The following is a 19,805-nucleotide window of genomic DNA, read 5'->3' on the forward strand; positions in this document are numbered from 1 at the left end:
TTCCAGGGACCAAAGGAAGTCTGACTTGCCTTTATTTCCCTGTATTAATCTTTTGGCTTTTCTTGATGGCATTTAATTTCCCTGGTTACCAGGGGTCTCCCTCGAATTCCATGACTTTTCAAAGACAGTACAGAGTGGTGTTAGGACATTGGCCAGTTCTCTTTAACACTTTTGAATGCAACCCTTCATGTCCTGTATACCTTTGTGGTTTGAGTTCTCTCAAATACACCCTGATGCAATCTTCATCCCCTGATGGTAATTCTTCCTGTTGAGCTCTTTCACTGATACTGGGGGCCAGGAGACTGCCTGAAGCAAAGGCAGCACTGAATACCTCAGCTTTTCCTGTGTGTACTGTCACTAAATCCCACACCCCATTCAGCAGCAGGCTCACATTTCTATCTTCAGTCTTTTGTTACCAAAGTGGTTGTAAAAGCTTTTCTTATTGCCCTTGGCATCCCTTGAATGTCTCTGTTTAGTAGAATTTTGCCTTTCCTGAGACCATCCAGACATGTCCACGTGATGTTTCCAATTTCTCTTTTATAGCATGTCCTTGCTTCACCTCCTCTGTACTTTTTTTTTTTTAGGATAGAACTCTGTCATGAGTTCCCTCCTTAGGCAAACTGGTCTGATATGTCTTCTGGTTTGCAAATTCCATTTGCAAAGTAATGTGTTCCTGCTGATGGAAGCTATAGCACATATAACCTCCTCTCCAAAAACACAGGCTAGAGACTCAGAAGTTTTATTAAAGTTACAGAACAGAATCTGCTTGTTCTGTAGGTTTTTTTAATACTTGGGGAGAGGAGGGAGAGCTAACTTAATCTGCTATGTAAGAAATAGAATTCCACAATAACATAGACATTTTTGTCATATTAATCAGCTGTTTCTTTAATCATCTTTATTAAAGAAATATAAAATTTTATTATGAAATAGGAAAGAAACCCAAAGAATAAAGAGAAGTAATAGTTACTATTCCTAAAGGTGTCTTTGGCAATTTTTCTGCCAAAAATGTATTTATGTATTTATGGAGCAAAGCATATTAACTTAAGATTAAAGCTACGTATGTTCAGTTTCATCTTCATGACATTATTTCTTGCTCACTTTATGTAGTAATCAAAAGGTATATAATGAAAATTTTATTTTCAAGGTTAATGGCAAGACAAACTTTTTAAATATAAAGTTATTTTAACTTATTATTGTTTTTGTTATGAGACAAAAAATAGCAGCCATGGATCCCTGCCTACTTTCCTGTGGCATATCTTGATATACACAGTGTATCCAAGAGAAAGATTGAGAAGTATGGAGTGGTGACAGTGAGTAGAGGAAAATATGACTTTTCAGCATCATTGGAAGCATCACAGCTGGCTCTTCAAGGATTAACCACTCCTCTTAACTATTTTCTTCTGTTCCCTGTAGCAAAAACAGTCTTGTCCTTGGATAAGCAAACATTAATTTTTTCTTGCACTGTTGAAAACCTTTCAGCTGTCTCAGAGTCAAATATTATTTTGAGAGACTGAGCCAAAGAGAAAAAAAGTTCAATGGAGGACTCATTTCTGGTGAGTCCTTAGAATCAGAAGGGGAGTGACTGACAGTGGGAAGTCTCAGTACTGACATGATCTAGGATCATCCATTTAGAACACAGTATTAATGAATTTTGCTGCATGCTTTACATTCATTTGTAGAATCTAGCTGCATGTAACAGCTGTTTGCATTATTTCACTGAAGTATGCCTAGAAAGATTTGTATGATAAGCTACCAGCAGCAAAGCTCAAATAAATTTACTGCAGAGACAAATGAATAAATAAAATGCTTCAGATCTAACAGTCTAACCAAATGCCACTTGTGTCCCTATGGACTGTAGTTAATTAAATGGTCAAATACATTTTCACCTAATCCAGTGTGTGCTGTGCCAGGCACTTCTGCTTGCTGGTTTTATGAAGATCGCTTGGTGTTGCAGCTCGGGACAAAGTGCAGCATAAGGAGTTTCCTTAGCCTCTCACTGCCTGGTTTGCTTAGTAAAAATACACTAATTCTGGAGATCCAATGGGGCAGACAGAACAGGATGAGGAGGTCAAACAGTTGATTAACTACCACTTGGACATTTGACTTGGAGAGAGAAGTCACTTTGAGTGGTCCTGAGGAGGTGAGTAGGGGAAGAATTGCCTCATAGCTGTGTCACTGCTATTCCATCCCTGTCCCTGTAAAGCTGTACCTGCTCATGCAGCTTCTGCTGCATAGGATTGTTGTGACACGGGGTTCTCCTTAAAATGGGTGCAGGTCTTGGAAGCTGAAATCTGAACGAATTACACTGCCTAAATTTTGGAGTTGTATAAAGCACAGACAGCTAGAAGGAAGCAATTTTATTAGTAGAGCATGGGGGGAATGCTGTCCTGTAATGGGTGTCTTGTGCCAGTCATACATGCCAGTACTTCACCCTGGCTTGTAGGTATTTTAGGTAACCTGGTAGGGAGGCTAGACTTAATGCTGCTGTTAAATCACTGGTCTGCTGTAATTCTTCATGTGTTTTTCTACATAAGGAATAAAAATAATATAAACCCTTTTATAAACAGCTTTGAAATCTCTACAAAGTGCTGTAAAAACTGAATTTATTTACCTGTCTGAGAAAGTGGTGTGGAGGGGGGAAGGAGTGGATCTGCCCATTCCCTGAACAAGGCTGTGCTGTGTATCAAGGCAGCATCCTGGGTCATCTCTCTTTGTGAAGGGTAATGATACTGAAACCATCTTCTCCTGTATGAGTCTGGTCTTTTCTACTAACACAGGACAAAGCAATCATAAACATTGAGTTGTAATATGAGGGCAGGTGATGTGAAGTACTTTCTGTCTCTGTCTCTCATAATCTGTGTTGCAGGAAGATAGTGAGGAAAGAGTTTTTCATTCCAAAGGCCAAGCCAAACTATATGATACATGTGGTTATCCTGTGTGCAAGCTATATCTCTACCTTGCTAATGTGCAAGTAGTGTTTGTCACATCATAGTATAACTGCAGTCTATCTACTGCTTTGTTCCTTTTTCTATTTAGTTCTGGTATTTAAAAATATATTTTTTTAGGAAATTGAGTTAGGAAAATTACTTCTGTTGAAGAAGTTTTTAAAGAAATTATCTTCTGTATGTATCTTATAGTATTCTGATATTTCAAGGAACAGCTCAAACACCACCTCAAACTCTATGGTAAATAGCATTTCTGGCCAGGAAAAAAAAAATTTCTAATTCATAATTATATAATACCAGGATCTTTATCTAAAATCCTTTTTTTAAACTGGGTCTTTCAATATGTAAATTATTCACAAATGCTCTTCAGTTATTATTTGCATTAGTTTATCTGCAGATTAGTACACATATATCAAAACACAGTTTGGTTTCCGCTGTGGAAGTCTCAGGGAAGGCATTTTTTTTTATTAGTAATTTAAATACATATTTTATTGAAATACTAAATTTTCTTAAATTTTGTCATTTATTTTTAAAATGTGAATAGTTTTAATTGCAATGTGGTAGGTTACTGTTTTATAAAGGAGAGATAAATGATTTATTGTGGTTCTCTAAATAAATCAGCAACGTCCAGCTGATGTTTGAGGGGCAGCACCCACTGCTTTGCCTGCCTACAAGCCAAGGTGGAAGTTACAACTCATAGACAGAGCATGGAAATATACATGCACAGAAAAGACAACGTGGATTCTCTGGTCAAACAACTACTTGAGAAGATGTAGGTGTCTTGACCTTCTAGTTGTCCAGCCTGCACATGTAAACTCCTTGCAGTCAAACTGGCTAAGCCTTCTGGGGTAGTCTGTAGCAGAGAAATGTTTTTCTATTCTCTTAGAAGGAAAAACACTTGGGCAGTGTGGAGGAGAATGTTGCAGAAAAGGAGGAGGGAGTTGGAAGAAAATACAAAGGTGCTGCATTAGGGAAGGAGATCCAGGAAACACTGCAGTAGGGGAAAGGGAAGAAGAGGATGCCAGATTGACTGGCTGAGCACTGCTGCTGTAAAGAAAGATGGACACAGAGCGCAGCCTGGGATGTTTAATTAGGAAGGAGGTTTTTACTTGCCATTTTACCTCCAAGCAGAATTCTTTGCCAAATGTTTAATTTAGGCAATTTTAACTCCTGGAAGGGACCCTTTCTTTGTCATACCATAGGCATCTGTCTGTTAAAAATACGATTTTGTTTTGTGTTTTTGGAAAGTTGTATGTATGTCAGACATCTGTCTTTAATACATCAATGCTGTAGTCTTCTGGTTTGGTCCTGGAAAAGTAGTACAAATGGAAAGTGGGGTGTGCTGTCTTCCTGCAGAACAGGAACCTCTTCAGCACTATCACTGCCTTTGAAGAGAACTGGTTGTATGTCACTTGAGACAATTTGCTTTTCAGCTGTGTGAAGTTACCAACCCCTAGTGATATCCAATATTTTTGGTACTTTAAAAGCCCTCAGTCTTTTTGACTATGCCGATTTATGAAATCTGCTGTTAGGATAATTTGCTTGGGCTGTACTACTGATCTGGAAACACACTTCTTTTCTTTAGGTGCAATCTTTAAATACCACTGACCTGTTTTTTATCAGAATTATGTTTAAATACTAGATAAAATCTAAAATCTGGTACGATCTGAGAAGTCATTTCTTTTAATGATTTTAGTAAAGAGATATTAAACAGCTTTATTACTGACCAAAAGGAAAATATAGTGAAAATTATCGTTATTATTAGCCTTTTAAATTTCAAAATTGCTTTCTGGTTTCCTAAAGATGCTTATTAATAAGTTAAGTCCTACTAGAAACATGGAAAAAAGGCTTTCTGAGTGACCTGTGTGATTAAAGTTTCCTGATGAAGTCATAATATGCTTTGGTTTTGGACTGTGTACGGACAGGACTAAAATGTTATTCAATCTTTACTTAGATCCATAGATCCTAATTACAGCTGTACCAATCTTGCTCAAGGATTTAGCATGGTATATGCATTACATTCTGATAGAAATAAAGTAGCTCAGTATTTGATTACTGGAGGAAGTATTGGAATATGGTAATCACATATTTGACTTCATCTGCAGCTATAATGCACTTAAGTTGGGTGGAGATGGCAAAACTTTTTTTTGCCCCCAGCAGTCTCATTGGAATTAACCTCCCAGCAAGCAAGTCCAGCAAGTAGTCTGCTGATTTTGTAACAAGGAGAAAAAGTTGTAAAAGAAGCCACACTACAAAATAAACTGAATAAAATTAAAGGCATCTTTCCACTGGGGTGTTATGTCCCATCAGAAAATAGAATAGTTTTACTACAGTATTCCTCCCACCAAAAAGCCTCAGCTGACACAAATAAGTGACTACATAGCTGAGAGAGGCTGGAGAATTCATCAGTAGTAGTTTTTGAGATTAGACTGCAGAGTTTAAGGTAGAAGCAATAGGATGCTATCTCTTGTTATTTCTGCTGGTTGCTTTGTTCATATGGCTCTCATGCTCTTATTCAAGCCTAAGGACAATTTAAATGTTGATCAAAGAAAAGGTGTCAATTTATCATTTACCAACAGTCCTGGCTCACTGGGGAGGTCCCAGATGATTGGAAGTTGGCAAATGTCATGCTGATCCATAAAAGGGCTGCAAGAAGGACCTGGAAACCACAGACCTGTCAGCCTGACCTCAGTGCTTGGCAAGGTTATGGAGCAGATCATCCTAAGTGCAATCGCACAGCACCTACAGGATGGACAAGAGATCAGACCCAGCCAGCACGGGTTTAGGAAGGGCAGGTCCTGTCTGACCAACCTAAACTCCTTTCATGATCAGGTGACCCTCCTGGTGGATGAGGGGAAGGCTGTGGATGTGTCTACCTGGACTTCAGCAAAGCCTTTGACACCATCTCCCACAGCATTCTCCTGGAAAAGCTGGCAGCCCATGGCTTGGACAGGGGCCAACTGGCTGGAGGGCTGGGCCCAGAGAGTGGTGGTGAACGGGGCTGCATCCAGTTGGTGGCTGGTCACTAGTGGTGACCCCCAGGGATCAGTGCTAGGCCCAGTTCTGTTTAATATCTTTATTGATAATCTGGATGAAGGGATTGAGTGTACCATTAGCAAATTTGCAGATATTGGTACAAATTCAGAATTTCTTCTTAGCATTGTATTTTTAAAACCTACACATGGCTGGGAAAATCAGATTCCATACCTGTAGGAATGCCCCTTGTTTACTTCTTCTGGAAAATGGACCCCTTTCTTAACTTTTGAGTACATGAGTTGTATTTCTTTTCAATTGTTAGAGAATAAATAAGACACTAATTAAAACCTTGAAGCAAATTTTCAAACTTCCTCCCACAGCAATATCCAGATCCATACAAATTCGTATGAGTCAGACAAGTGCTTGATGAGATTCAAACCAACACACAGCATTTTGTTTTTCTGTAACCTAAAGCAACTATAAACTAGAGTTGGGGTTTTTTCCAATTAAAAAATATGAAACATACTCTCATTATTTTAATAAAGCAGAGTGTTTCAATCAAAACTATGAACTATAAATTAATGAGTGCCTTTTAAACTCTGGACACATGTGGAACTGAAAGGCCTATTACAGAAGTTGAAAATCTGTATTAAATGAATACACCCACTACATCTATTGAATTGGCAAGATAATAAATGTGCAGCCCTCTCTTTTACTTCTGAACAACACATTGTTCATATTAATAACTTAGTAATTAGCTGAGAGTTTTATGAGACATTGTAAATATACTTCAGCTACACTTTTCAGTTACTTTTGGACCGTGTTTGATGGTGTAAGTATCATGTTGCCAGTCTGGTCTGGGTGCTCATCCTGTGTGGTTTAGGCTTTCATGGCATTTATTTTATGGCTTTAACAGGGTTATGACTGCAAAAGTTAGAGAGGTGGGTACTTTGTGACTTATTTCATTAAGCTCTGTGCTGGATTACACATAAACATGTGACATTTCCAGTCTCTAAATGTCATATCAAGTAATGGAAGAAATTGGTTGGCTTGGAGTAGGTCCATCCTAGCAGTGAGATAAAGAAACATTGTCTTGCCTATTTTTGAGTGTCCGGGTGTTTCTAAGGTTTCCACCTTTGTCTCTGCCCAAGCTTCCTGTGACCAAGTGGTGTCTCTCATGTCTCTGTAGAATCACAAAGTGTTACTAAACTATAGTCATGACAAGTAGAAACAAGTTAATTGATTTTTCTTGGCAGATCTGTGCCATCTATGTTCCTTTCAAATAGGATGGGCTGGAGAATCCTTTATCCCTCTGCAGGCTTGTACCTTCAGTCTTACCTCCTTTTTATGTGAGATCTCTGTAGTTACAAGTTTTATTAAAATGTGTAACAAACAATTAGCTGATAGCAGTGGATACCTGTTGTGATCTGTAAGTGAATTTTGAGTGTATTTGCCAATGCAGTTTCCCCGGGTTAGATATTCTCAATGGAGAAGGTCAACACAAACATCAGTTGAGTATGTTTGCCTTTCATAATCAAGGTTATGTCAGAATTTTAGGCAGCTGGTGGCATTCAGCCCACAGCAAAGATGCTCTGCAAGTAGAAAGCATGGTTTTATTGATTATAAAGCTGATTCATGCCTTGTGTTTTTGATCCTCACATGTTATGTGGGGATTTCCTCCCTCCTTGTTCCATAAACTATTACAGAGTGTCCAAAGAAGGGCAACAAAGATGGTGAATGGCCTTGAGGGGAAGCTGTATGAGGAGCGGCTGAGGTCACTTGGTCTGCTCAGCCTGGAGAAGAGGAGACTGAGGGGAGACCTCATGGCAGTCTACAACCTCCTTGTGAAGGGAAGAGGAGGGGCAGACACTGATTTCTTCTCTGTGGTGACCAGTGACAAAACCCGAGGGAATGGCCTGAAGTTGTGTCAGGGGAGGATTAGGTTGGGTATTAGAAAAAGGTTCTTTACTCAGAGGGTGGTTGGGCACTGCAACAGGCTCCCCAGAGTACCAAGCCTGAGAGAATTCAAGAAGCATTTGCATGAGACTCTCAGGCACGTGGTGTGACTCTTGGGGATGGTCCTGTGCAGGGTTAAGAGTTGGACTCAGTGGTCTTTATGGGTCCCTTCCAACTCAACATATTCTGTGATTCTATGATTCTGTGATTTGTTTATTACCATAAACACTGTCTACATTGTATTTGATTGGTGAAGTTTTTCTAAAGCCAAACATGCTTTTATTATGGCTTAAGAGTTAAGAGAAGAGGTATGGAAGAACCAAAACATATTATGTTGTATTTTTTATGTGCTAGTGGCTTTTACACCTGTTTTTCCCATTCCCTTTCTTCCTGATTGCTTCTTCTGATAAGAAGTGACAGAAAGTGGCAAGCAGGCCAGTGCTGTAGATGTTTACACTAATGTCTGATAGCTACAAAGCTATATATATTCATGGGAGGGAAAAATGACATTTCCACCACATACAGGGGTCATATAGAGGCCTTTGAAAGCTGATACAGGACTGAAAACATTACATGACAGACAACTGCTGTATCTGAGTTAATACTAGGGTACTTGCCCAGGCTTGCCAGCCAAAGGGGTTAAAACCAGAAGTTTCTGGTCCAACATGATGGATTCTGTTTCTATAAATGTTGTAGGTTCAGTAAGTGAGACTGGCCATGCTTAAAAGGCTGTGTTGGCCTTGTGTTCAGACTCCCTTGGCAGAGCGAAGTTCTCGTTTATTTAACTGCGCAACTATGACAGCAACATTTTACAAATTAAATGCAATTGTATAAACCAAGATTTTTCAAGAGGCAAGGTTGTAGGGTAAAGTGACTTAAATGACTGACTGCCAAGTCACAAGCAGGTTTTGTTAATTTTGAATAATTTTATGTCACTTTTAGATTTTTAGTTATATCTATTAGTTGATGGTAGTATTTTTTTGCCCACTGTCTCCTGGGCAGCCTGCAACAGCCCTTTCCCTTCATCTTCCTCAACTTTTATTCTTTCATCTTGAAAACCAATCAACAACCAAAAAAGAGAAACATGTCCATACAATTTCATATTGCTCATTTCTCTGTGATTTGCAGGCCAAATCTATTTACCCTGTAAGTACAAGAACACTTTAACTTGAAGCTCTGCCAGTTCATGCAGAAATTTAGAATTGAAACCAAGTATCTCAGATGAGCATCAAGATGAGGCTTACTGACAAATACAGGCATTAATCTATATCATGCATACCACTTGGAGCTGGAAAAACAGTGAATGATAGAGCTTTGTAAAAAGCCTGAACCACTAGACTATGTATATTTTGCAGTTTTGTTTTTCATGAGGATGTTGAATCTAAAGCCAGTGTTTCTCTTATGTTTTAGGTGCTGTAGCAGTTCTGATCCCTCGCCTAGACCTGGTGATTTCTTTCGTTGGAGCCGTCAGCAGCAGCACTCTGGGACTGATTCTGCCACCTCTGGTTGAAATCCTCACTTTCTACAAGGAAAACTTAAGTTTATGGACGGTATTTAAGGATGTTTTTATAGCTGTTATTGGATTTGTTGGATTTTTAACAGGGACTTATGTGACGGTTGAAGAAATCGTTTATCCCACATCCGCAGTTCTAGCTAATGCAACAGAGAGCTTCCCTGCAGATTTAAATGCTACAAACTTGGTGGTTGGTTTAAAGTAATAACGAGGAGCTGTGAACTATTTTGTTCCTTAACAAGAAATTCTTGACTCAGGACCTGCTTTCAACTACTGGTACTGTGTAGAGAGGTAGTTCGTTAGAGATGTAGGGTATACATGTGAAAATACATTATTTTTTTAGAAAATGATTATATATCCCTTCTGGACTCTGGATGAAACGTTACAGGATGTTGTTTATCAGAGCAATATTAGTTTCATGATGCAAAAACATTCAACACCACAGATGATAAACAGTTTATTTTTGTACATTTTTTGGTAACTGTTATCCTGACCCATTTTTTACACCATTTCTTTATCCTTGATTTCAACTATACAAATGTATAAAATATTGTATTTTTTGTTACCTATTGCTAGAAGTCTGTAGACTGCATATCTTTATTTCTGTTGGAACATATAATAATTGGCTTTGGATTCTTATGTTCTGCCTTAAATAGTATCTAACATGCCCTTTATATATTTTTGCTTCTTTTGTCTATTTTAGAAGAAAAAAAGAACAAGTTGATAAGTTGGTAAATGGGCAGAAATGGGTTTTGTTAGCAAGCCTGTGTACTGAGTCCCCAGGTGCAATCCGGATTTTCAGAGTTCATATTTGACTTTCTGTCTCACACTTCATAGATGACTTTCCCTCCAAATGTTGAAGCTCTATTTTTGGTCTTGTTTTCTAAAACCCCCTGTATTTTGTACAATAATAGAACTATTTATCATACTCATTCCCGTTCTGAAGAAACTTATTTTTAATTATAACATTCCTCCAAGAAATATGGTATGCCAAAACCTCTCCAATGTAGTCATATAAATTAAGATAGAAATATGTGTAATATTTTGCTTGCCTTCAGTATATTCCTCAGAAATCTGCCATTTGGTAATCTACCATTTGGCATTACAGTACTAGAGTAATATACTACTAAATATATCTATATTTATATTTTCTTTTCAGAATATTTCCCTTGTCATCTACCATCTGGTGACTGTAATGAGCACTTTCATCTCCGTGTTGATGAGGGCATTTCTGATAGGGATTCGTTATAGCATGTAGTTTAAACTGCATGTATTTGTTCAAGCAATAGTTTTGAGTAATGCTCTAATTTTCATTTTAGCATGGACAAAGTAAAATACTTGGCAGGCACTTTAAAAGGAGGAGTCTCTGCAGGTGCTTTCTTGTGAAAGTGCCACAGAGGAGCAAATACAGGTAGTTAGCAGACACAAAAGGTAATTTCAGCTTTTCATCTTAAAGGGTGTTTAGTCTTTAAGCTGTTTTAAAAGACTTGGAATCTAAGTATTTCCATCTGTTTCATAATGAATCTGTTGTTTACCGAAACTATAGACTACACACCAATAAGAATATATTTCTGTGCAGCATATTTTACTTGACAGTAAATACTTGTACATGGAACATTTTTAGTAGACTGAGAGGATTTAAACACAAGTTATTTTTCCTGCGAGTTTTTCATCTTTCTCCTTGTGTGTTTGGAGAATAAAGGACTTTCAAATCCATTCACACTGTTTGTTCTGCATCAATTGTGTTGTAGTGAGCAGCTCTGAGAAAGTGCTTCTACCAGGGTGCAGAAAGACTTGAGCAGTTCAGAGTTGGGTGGTTAATTTGGCAGGTGCCAGTGAATATTGCCATGGTACTATCGATGAGGATTTGCTGACCTGGGTACCTGCAACTTAAAGAGGTGGCCTTGGTGCCCAGTGAAGGTACCATATCTTCTTGAAAGGCTGTAACTTGTTTAGAAGCTTGATAGGTTTGAGGGGTCCAAACTTAGCCATCAGACTTTGGATGACCTGGCCCAAATACAAAGCCATACACATCTTACTGCCGTGTCTGACAGCAGTGCAACCTGTCAGGGCGCAGATTTTCAGACAAGTGTGTTGCCACTGACTGACCAGGTATGAAGTAGTGTGTTTATGCAGTGGGCCAGTGTTGCCACGTCTAACAACGTTGTGTCATTTGAATCTTGAAAATGTTTATTAAGATATTTTGCACAATGTCAATTTTCTCCTACAGTGTAGGATTTTTGTTATTTTAACACTCATACAATGCATTTGCATGGCCTGCTCTTTCAAATAGAAAGAATCAGGCATCAGAGTATCTTAGTTTGGATAAGATTAAAATGTCACGTTGTAAAAAACTAAGTCTGACTAATGAGAGTGTCCTGTGAAGCATTGCCAAAGATTTAAAAGATAGGAAATTCTGACAGAAACACCTCTTCTGAATAGGAATGTTGATTCAGCTTTTATAGTACTGTAGTAATAGCTGCAAGTTAAGAGGCAGGGAGTGAAACTGAGAGATTTCATAGGTATGGTTTACATTAATATATATTTAAGATGGAAATGTACTTTAGCACAAGCTAAATTAAACTGAAAAATGTATGTGGTTGGCTTATGTTCCTGACAAGGAACAGAAAGCTATTGTATTTATATACTGTACATGAACTTATATTTTACAATATCATATTGTTATTACAGTTTTAATGTAATTTAATAATTAGCTGCACTACAAGTAACTGGATCATTTTCTTGTCTGTAACTGTTCATCCTCAAGTACTGGGCAAGTAAGAGGGTGGGTTTGCCTAATGTTCTGTAAAACTTAAATCTTCTATATCAATAAAGACTACAAATTACCATGCAAACTCACTGTTATCTTGGCTGTCATCAGTATTGTGTCACTAGAAGAAGTAGGTGTCCTAATGCAGAATTTGCCTTTGAAATTATCCAAGGAGTGGCAAGTGAGTGACTTGAGACTGTCAGACATGCTCTAGAGCTGACTTTTCATTGATAATAAATCTCATCTCAAAGTCACATAAGCATTCCTGAAAAATCCCACCTCCGCTCCAAGGTTTTTCATTAGAGCACAGTTAAAGTTAGGCTTCTGCCTAACTTTTATCTTTTTAGAGGTGCTTTAGTAAATAAGTTAACATTGTAAAATTTACAATCTACAATTTACATTGTAAAATGTAAAAAGGGATGCAGGTGTCCCCACTGAAATTCCTGTTCCTATTTGGAAAACCACAAAGAAATATGAATCCTTTTTTTCTAAATTGGACAAGCCCTCACATATTTGCTTTGGACTTGGCCTTATCTGTAAGTATGGAGTGCTGTGTCAACATGTTGTGGGAAAGTGTTACTTGGAAAACTATCAACTGGAAGTGAGGAATGAGATTAGTTGATGAAAACCTTGAAGGATTCCACTCAGTTCATTTTAGGTAGAGGAGGAGGTAAGAAAGTGGAAAAGTGATTATTTTATTCATTTTATATTAAAATGTTTCCAGGTGATCTGGAGAAGCAGTAAATATCACTACCATTCTATAATTGCTGGAATGTATTATAAGCCTTGTCAGACCTCCCATTCTTATGCTTTAATTTATTCTGTTCTGTATGGAATAATCGGTATTTCTGCTCCTTGTGGTTTTCTCAAGTGTCAAAGTATCCTCTGGTAGAAAACTAAGCAATGTAGCTAACATCTGTCAAAGTTCATTTTTCACATGCTGTCCACAGGAGAAACCACAGCAAAATTTTGGTGGAGTTTCAGGAAAGGAGAATAACCTTCTCCATGGTTTTGTGTGTTATCTACAGGTCTTATACAGATGTCTTGGTTATCCTGGATCATCTTAACATGGCATGAGAAGTCTGAATCTTGCCCAAAGCTAACCGAGTTACCCTTCAGACTCCAGCATGGTATTGATTAGTATTATAGGTCTGTGAGCTGACTACACCCCTGGACATAGGTACTGAGACCAGTTTAAATATTAGTTTATAATCACTAGTAGCTCAGTGGTTTCATCTTCAAGTTCTCCTAGAACACTTGGATGAGTAGCATCTGGTAGTGGTAATTTTCTTACTCTTAATTTAATTTGGTTTTCCTAAAATGCTTTTATTAACAATTAAGAATTTATGTCAATTTACAATTCCATAGATTCACTCCTTGCAGATAATAGCTGGGGTGAAAGTAGCATCTAAATAGACCTTCAGTCTGACTTCAGCAGAAGTTTCAGTGCATGCAAAAGGAGATGTCTCTCAAATTACAGAAGAAGAATCTGCAAGGTTAAATGGCAAAGTGCTCATCTCCAGAGACACAAAGGAGCACAGAGGCATAATCATGAGTGGATGAACTCCACTTTGGATATGTTTACCTTGGTTTACATTCTTACAAGTAAGACCTTATTCTCAAAGGAATGAATTTCACAGGTTGCACCAAGTGATTGAGGAGCCCATCCTGTAGAACAGCAAGGAAAGGGAAGAGGGGCCAGTGGTGTGGTTGAAGGCCAGTCTCCATCAACACAAAAGGAATGGGGGAATCCCAGTAACCTCAACAGAGAAGTGGAGCCCGTGACCTGGCTGCTCCCAGGGTTTTCACAGGACAGAAATCAGCCCATGGTCCAGGTGAGAAAACCATCAAATGGGTTGACTGGGGAGACTCTCAGGATCACCTCATGAACTAAGAGCAGTACTGCTTACAGGGGATGGGCACACCCTGTGGGACATATGGGAAGTGTATTTTGGGTTTGTACAGGGCTTGCAATAAACATTTTGGATAGAAATCAAAGGTCGAAAAAGTCAGAAATCAAAGCGTATTGGGAAAAACATAATTTATGATTCTATGAATGTAGAGACAAAAGGGGCCAGTCAACCACATGTGAGCAGGAGATGGTCAGTGCAGGTGTCTGTCTGTCCATACCTCATGCCTGAACAATATAGTCTTTCCTATCTTCTCACTGAACTCCATTTATAGCTGTTTTCTTTGGTGTCAGCAACTGGAGACCATGTCTAAAACCAGAAGCTGGAGAGGTCCTTATTGTGTTTTTTTATTTATATATGTATATGCTTACATATGTGTTTGTTTGTGTATTTTTCCTACTAACAGCCTTTCATCCTCATCAGCCAGAGAGGGGAACAGGATCAGACCATTGGTGCTGCTTGGGAGTGTGAGACCACTGTGTTTTCTGTGTGTGTTGATCTTTGCTGCCAGATGTGTGTATGTTTTGGGGGGTGTGTGTATACACATGTGCTTTTTGGGAATTTGTGCTCAGCCACACTATGGGCTGAATGTGGAGCTGTGGCAGCCTCACCTGCTCTTTGCTACCAGCTTTGGTAGCTCCTAACGGGCCCCACACATATTCCCTGAGAAAACTAGATTCTCTGGAACTCAATATCATTGCGTCATACTGCTGAGCTTTGGCCTTTCTCTCATTTTGCAGTAGAAGATACACGTCCCCCCACTATTTTCTTTCTTTAGTTTTTTTTAAACAGCTCAGTGATTTCTTTAAATTTGTGGATGTGGAATTTTGTGAAGTGCTTTTCATGCCTTCTCTGGATAATCTATTTGACTTTGAATGAGGTGAACTCAAACTACTGAAGCTGGTGAAGTCCTTTCAGTTCTGTTGTAACTTATGCACATAGTTTTATTTTGGGAGTAGTCCCATATGTATCTTAGATACTTACGGAGAATTGATTGTTCTGTGTTTTAGTTTTCAGCAACTTTCCAAAATTGAAATAAATCATATCTTTAATGTATCCAGTCTTCTAAATGTTGAAATAAAAATGGCATTGGAAAGTTCAGAGTTTATTGATTTTTTTTTTTTTGAGCATTTTCATATCTAATACAATCACTTGCTTTGCACAACAGAACATTTGCTTTGCTGGTTTCAACTGCCAGCCCTGAGAAATCAGAGTCCTGGGAAACCAAGCCCAGTGCTCTTTTTTCATACTTCTTCAGGGTTAATAAAATCATTGTTAGAATTAGTCTCTTAGCATCCTCTGTGCTACACCATCTTTTTCAAAGCCCATGAAACTATTGCTGTTAATGGATTCATATTGATGCAAAGTATTGGAGCAATTCTGGCACACGACTAGAGGATCTGTTTCTTTCACAGCTGGGTGGGCTCTGGAGCGTGTCAGTCTAAGGCTCAGCAAACTAATTATCACCAAAGTGACTAAATTACTCAACAGTACATAGAAATAAGTCTATCAGTGAGAACTTGGACTATTTCACCTCGTCAGCCTTACAAACCACCCTTGACAGGTTGTTATGGTTTGAGATTGCCCCCCCGGGAGCCAGGGGCTTAGAGGTGATTAGATGCCAGGGCAGTTTTCCCTGAGGGCCAATCACCGCTTGTTTTGTTCGCTCCTGCTGAAAAATCATATATACACAACCGGTGGAAGTTGTTGGCAATTGGTCTGTGTCTGCTGCTGTGTGTGTGAGGGAAGGCCAGGGGTGGCAGGGCCTCCTTCTTCCCCCTCTGGGGGGAAGGGGGGCCCTGCAGCCCCACAACTCTGCCTAAGCCAGGGTTGGAGGCAGCACTGGAGTGAGTGTGTGTTGTGAAGGAAGGGATTCACAACACCTGAAGGTAAGAGGGAGAGAGAGGCAAGCTCCTTGTGAGGAGGCCAGGCCCTCTTTCCCCCCACCCCTTTCCAGCCAGACTGCAGAGCTTGGGACAGTTCGTAACTGGACCAAACACCTGTAGCAAAAGCTGAGCCGGGGCTTTTTCCCTCTCACTGTTAAGTGACAGTGGATGCGAGGCTTAGTATTTTGAAACCGAGCCAAAAGAGACAGGCTGATAACGAAAGCAGCTCGGTGCCAGGGGAAGGAGAAAAACCCAGGCGAAGTTGGAGACGGGCCGGAGAGAGGCTCAGCGGGTGCCCTACAGAGGTTGGACCAGGGGCAGCCAAAAACTGACTTGGAGGATGTTTGATAAGCTGACTACACTACAGCAACCTACGAACCGAGGTATGACAGTGAGAATGACACAGCAGAGATGGCACGGAACCAAGGAGGACGGGCTCAGAGCTATCTTCTTGGACTTCGTGACTAAGAAAGGACTTCAGCAAACAGCTGGAGATGGTGGAGGGAGTGTTCCGGTTCCCCGAACAGTCCCTCGAGAGAAAGACTGCGTTACCTATCAACCTAAGGGCTTTTCCGGGACTAAAGGGAGAGGCTTAAAGGGGCTGATAGAGGTGTATAATAATATATATATAGTTGCTTTTAGCTTGTATAGTATTTATTTGTGTAAACTAAATGTATATATACTTCCCCTTTCCCCTGTAGAAGCCTCTGGCCTGAAAGTTTCTGTTTGGTGTTGAGATAAATTGTGGGAAGGGGTGGGGGAAGCCTGGAAATTGGATTTTAGATTTCTGTGGTGGCTCAAACCACCACACAGAGTATGTAGTGCGTCAGTTTTCCTGCACATGTGTTAGTTTTTACAGCACAGGTACTAATTTACTTTAATCTCCAAAACTTTAATCAGACTATTCCAAATTTTTGCATAGTTGGATAGTTGGATCAGATTCATCTCCTTGCTTTCCCTTCTCCATTGTCTCGTTGTCTCAAGTTTCTGTTAGAACCCATGGTGCATATGCTGCCTCTGCAGGGTTACTGCATCTAAATACTCTCTCTCCTGAGTCTGACAAGTCCACAAATAATTTTCTGTCTTCCCAAACTAGTGCTTCACCCTACCTGTCACTTGGGGATTCTTTACTTTGCTACATTGTAGTGAATTCTCTGACATTTAAAGTTCTATATTTTTGTTATAATTGCTGAACTCATGTCAGCTTGGTTGAAAGGATCCTATTTTTTATATAAAAAATAAATACATTTCATACATATGTTTATTAAAATTACCCATTCTCTTCCGAAGGTGTTTTCTTTCAAGTCATTGTGATGCCTTTGCATCCAGTGATCTTTTCTGGCTCAGGATGCAAAGCTTGCTCTGTCCCTGGCTCTCAGTTTTAGTCATGCTGCTCATCATCATGCTGTGGGCTGTTTGTTTATGCTCTGCCTTGTTCATTCAAAACACCTGTATATCTTAAATGCATATCTGAATTAAATTTATTCCAGTATCTCAAATTTCTGCTTGTTTTGTTGGACCCAGGTGGCACAGTTGATTTAAAAGATGAGACTCAGGGGGAGTTTAGGGAATCAGTTGGCAGTGATGCTAATAAGCGAATGTGCCCGCGTTCAGTGGAGTTATCTAAGAAATGAAACAAGGTATATTCAATTGCTGTTGTGTTTGTTGCTGTAGGTGGGAAGCAGAAAAATTCTTTGGAAGGCTTCCTGAGCCCTCTGTACCCTTTCTGTTACAGTGGTGCCAAAGACCACACTAAGAACGGTGCCACAAAGATCACATCCAACAGTGGCACGGTAGTCCCCAGCCCGCCTGTGGACCTGGTTCTTTCTGAACATAGGCATAGTGGTTACAGGCACAGTAAATCCCTGGCGAGGTCCCTATTGGCTTGATAGACCCCAGCCAACCATGAGACCATGGACCTGCTGCTCACAATCTTAATGGTTGTAGCGACAACTCATAGTGGATCTGGGTACGGGGGTTTATTTGCCAACATGATAAGAAGCTTTTACCCTATTCATTTAATTTCTCTCACTACCACGCACACACCCCAGTCCTACGTTCAGCAGGTTCTGAACTCCCAGCAGGAAAGCAAAGTACTAAGTTTTGTTGGTGGGTGCTGCAGTTCCTAGTTATGGACATTATTGGCTTAGGTACCTGGGCATCTCCAGGGTTTGTGTCCATGCATTTCTCTCATCTCCAGGATCTTCCCAGCTTCCAGGATCCTTCTTTCTGCCAAGTTTTTTCTTCTTCTTAGAATCATAAAACCATATAGTGGTTTTGGTTGGAAGAAAAGTTTAAAGATCATCCTGTCCAAACCCCATGCCGTGGGCATAGACATTTTACCCTGAAATAACCTGAGACAATAGGAGAAAAATTTGGCTTAGAAAGCGTGGAGCTCTTCAGATGAGGACTCCATGCAAGAAGCCTCTCAGATGCACCCTTGATAAAATCTTCATAAAATAGCCATGCTCTTGTGACTGCAACACAGACAGCTCAAGGAAAGGCTTCCTTCATTGTGCTCCCTCTGGTGAGCCACAAAGGTTGGTTTTTGGGGCACTCAGGCTGTATCTCAAATATCTGTAGGTACTCCGGGGTCTGATTCTCCAGTCACCCAGGTCAAAGACCTGGTCAGGGTGGGCCATGGCTCTTTTCTGGAAAACCCACCATTTGGGCTGGGGTGGTAGGAGGAGAGCAGGATCAGTATGGGCCATGTCTCAGTAGAAATGCAGCTGAGAAAGTTCAGATGAAGATGCAGGCTGGAAGCTGGAAAACCTTGGATGAGGTCCAAGTACATGGGGAAAATCCAGGAAGACCGTAGCTAACAAGACCTGATCTGCTGTTGAGAAAATCCCATACCAATAAGCAAGTGGCCTCAGCTCTTCCCTGAGGCCTTTATGAGCTATTTCTGGACTCACCATCTGTCCCACCTATTTTTTGCAGCCTCAGACTACACACTATAGGTTGTGCTTCATTCACACAAACCTGCATCAGTCAAGCTCTTGTTCTTCCTGAGATTTCCCTTCCTCTATTCAGCAAACAGCTTCTGTTTCCATCAGGTTCAGCCAACTAAGCAGCTCATCTTTCCTCTTTTACAATTTCATTTCTGCCATGTGACATTTTATTTCAGTAACATGCCTCACCTTGAACTGTCACAAGGAGTGCCAGTTGTTATTACAATTTCTATGATTTTGTTCTGTAAATGTTGACATTTTCTTGTTTTGGAGGCAGTGCTACAGTTTGTAAGAAACTTGTCAAATATCTAATTACAGAACTTTTTTCTTTTGTTAAATTGTGCTACATTTCTTAATTAAAATGTAGCAGAATGACCCCTCTCACTGCCCTAAATTATAATGCTCCTTTTTTTTATATTTATATATATATAGAAGGGGCTATGAATCCTGGACAGCCAGAGGCCAGGCTGGCTTCACAATTGTCCTAGAACAGCCATGTTGTTCAATTCAAAGCTAATTGGTTCTGTACAGACATTTCAATACCAGCAAAATTTGTTGCTATAACAGCATTTTCCTGGTGCTTTTTTTTTTTTTGGGGGGGGGGGACTTAGATGAAGAAATGTGTGGTTTTTCCTGCAGTGAGGGGAAACTACCCTATGGTAGCAAAGAGTTTCTGGCTTGCCTAGAGACTTTGGTTCCAGCTATGTAACTTCTGGTTTTGCAGTGGTTTTTGACTGCCATATTTCAGTCCTTACTCTTTCTCTGTGAGGGAAATAGTTTCTTTTTTTTTTTAAGTTGGGACTGTGTGGTTTATCTCTCCATCTCAGTGTTATTTTAGAGTTATATGGCAAGAGTAATGGCAGTGCTCAATTAAAAAAATAGGAATCAAAAAAGAAAG

The 19,805-nt window shown here is 39.7% G+C and overlaps 1 protein-coding gene across 3 annotated transcripts in view; it reads left to right on the forward strand.

Annotated features, from left to right (window-relative positions):
- SLC36A4 (solute carrier family 36 member 4) overlaps positions 1–13,677 on the forward strand; it is a 96,093-nt gene extending 82,416 nt beyond the window's left edge. For 2 of the 3 annotated variants that reach the window (XM_051780539.1, XM_051780541.1), the window contains one exon: positions 9,288–13,677. In XM_051780539.1, the coding sequence (XP_051636499.1) occupies positions 9,288–9,595 (308 nt within the window). In that variant the 3' untranslated portion in view covers positions 9,596–13,677. The remainder of the gene's footprint in view (positions 1–9,287) is intronic. The other variant, XM_051780537.1, reaches the window with a different exon arrangement.
- The last annotated feature ends 6,128 nt before the right edge of the window (positions 13,678–19,805 follow it).

This window comes from Manacus candei, unplaced genomic scaffold (genome assembly GCF_025592945.1).
Source record: "Manacus candei isolate 608988 ecotype Guabito, Panama unplaced genomic scaffold, ASM2559294v1 h1tg000014l, whole genome shotgun sequence".
NCBI lineage: Eukaryota > Metazoa > Chordata > Aves > Passeriformes > Pipridae > Manacus > Manacus candei.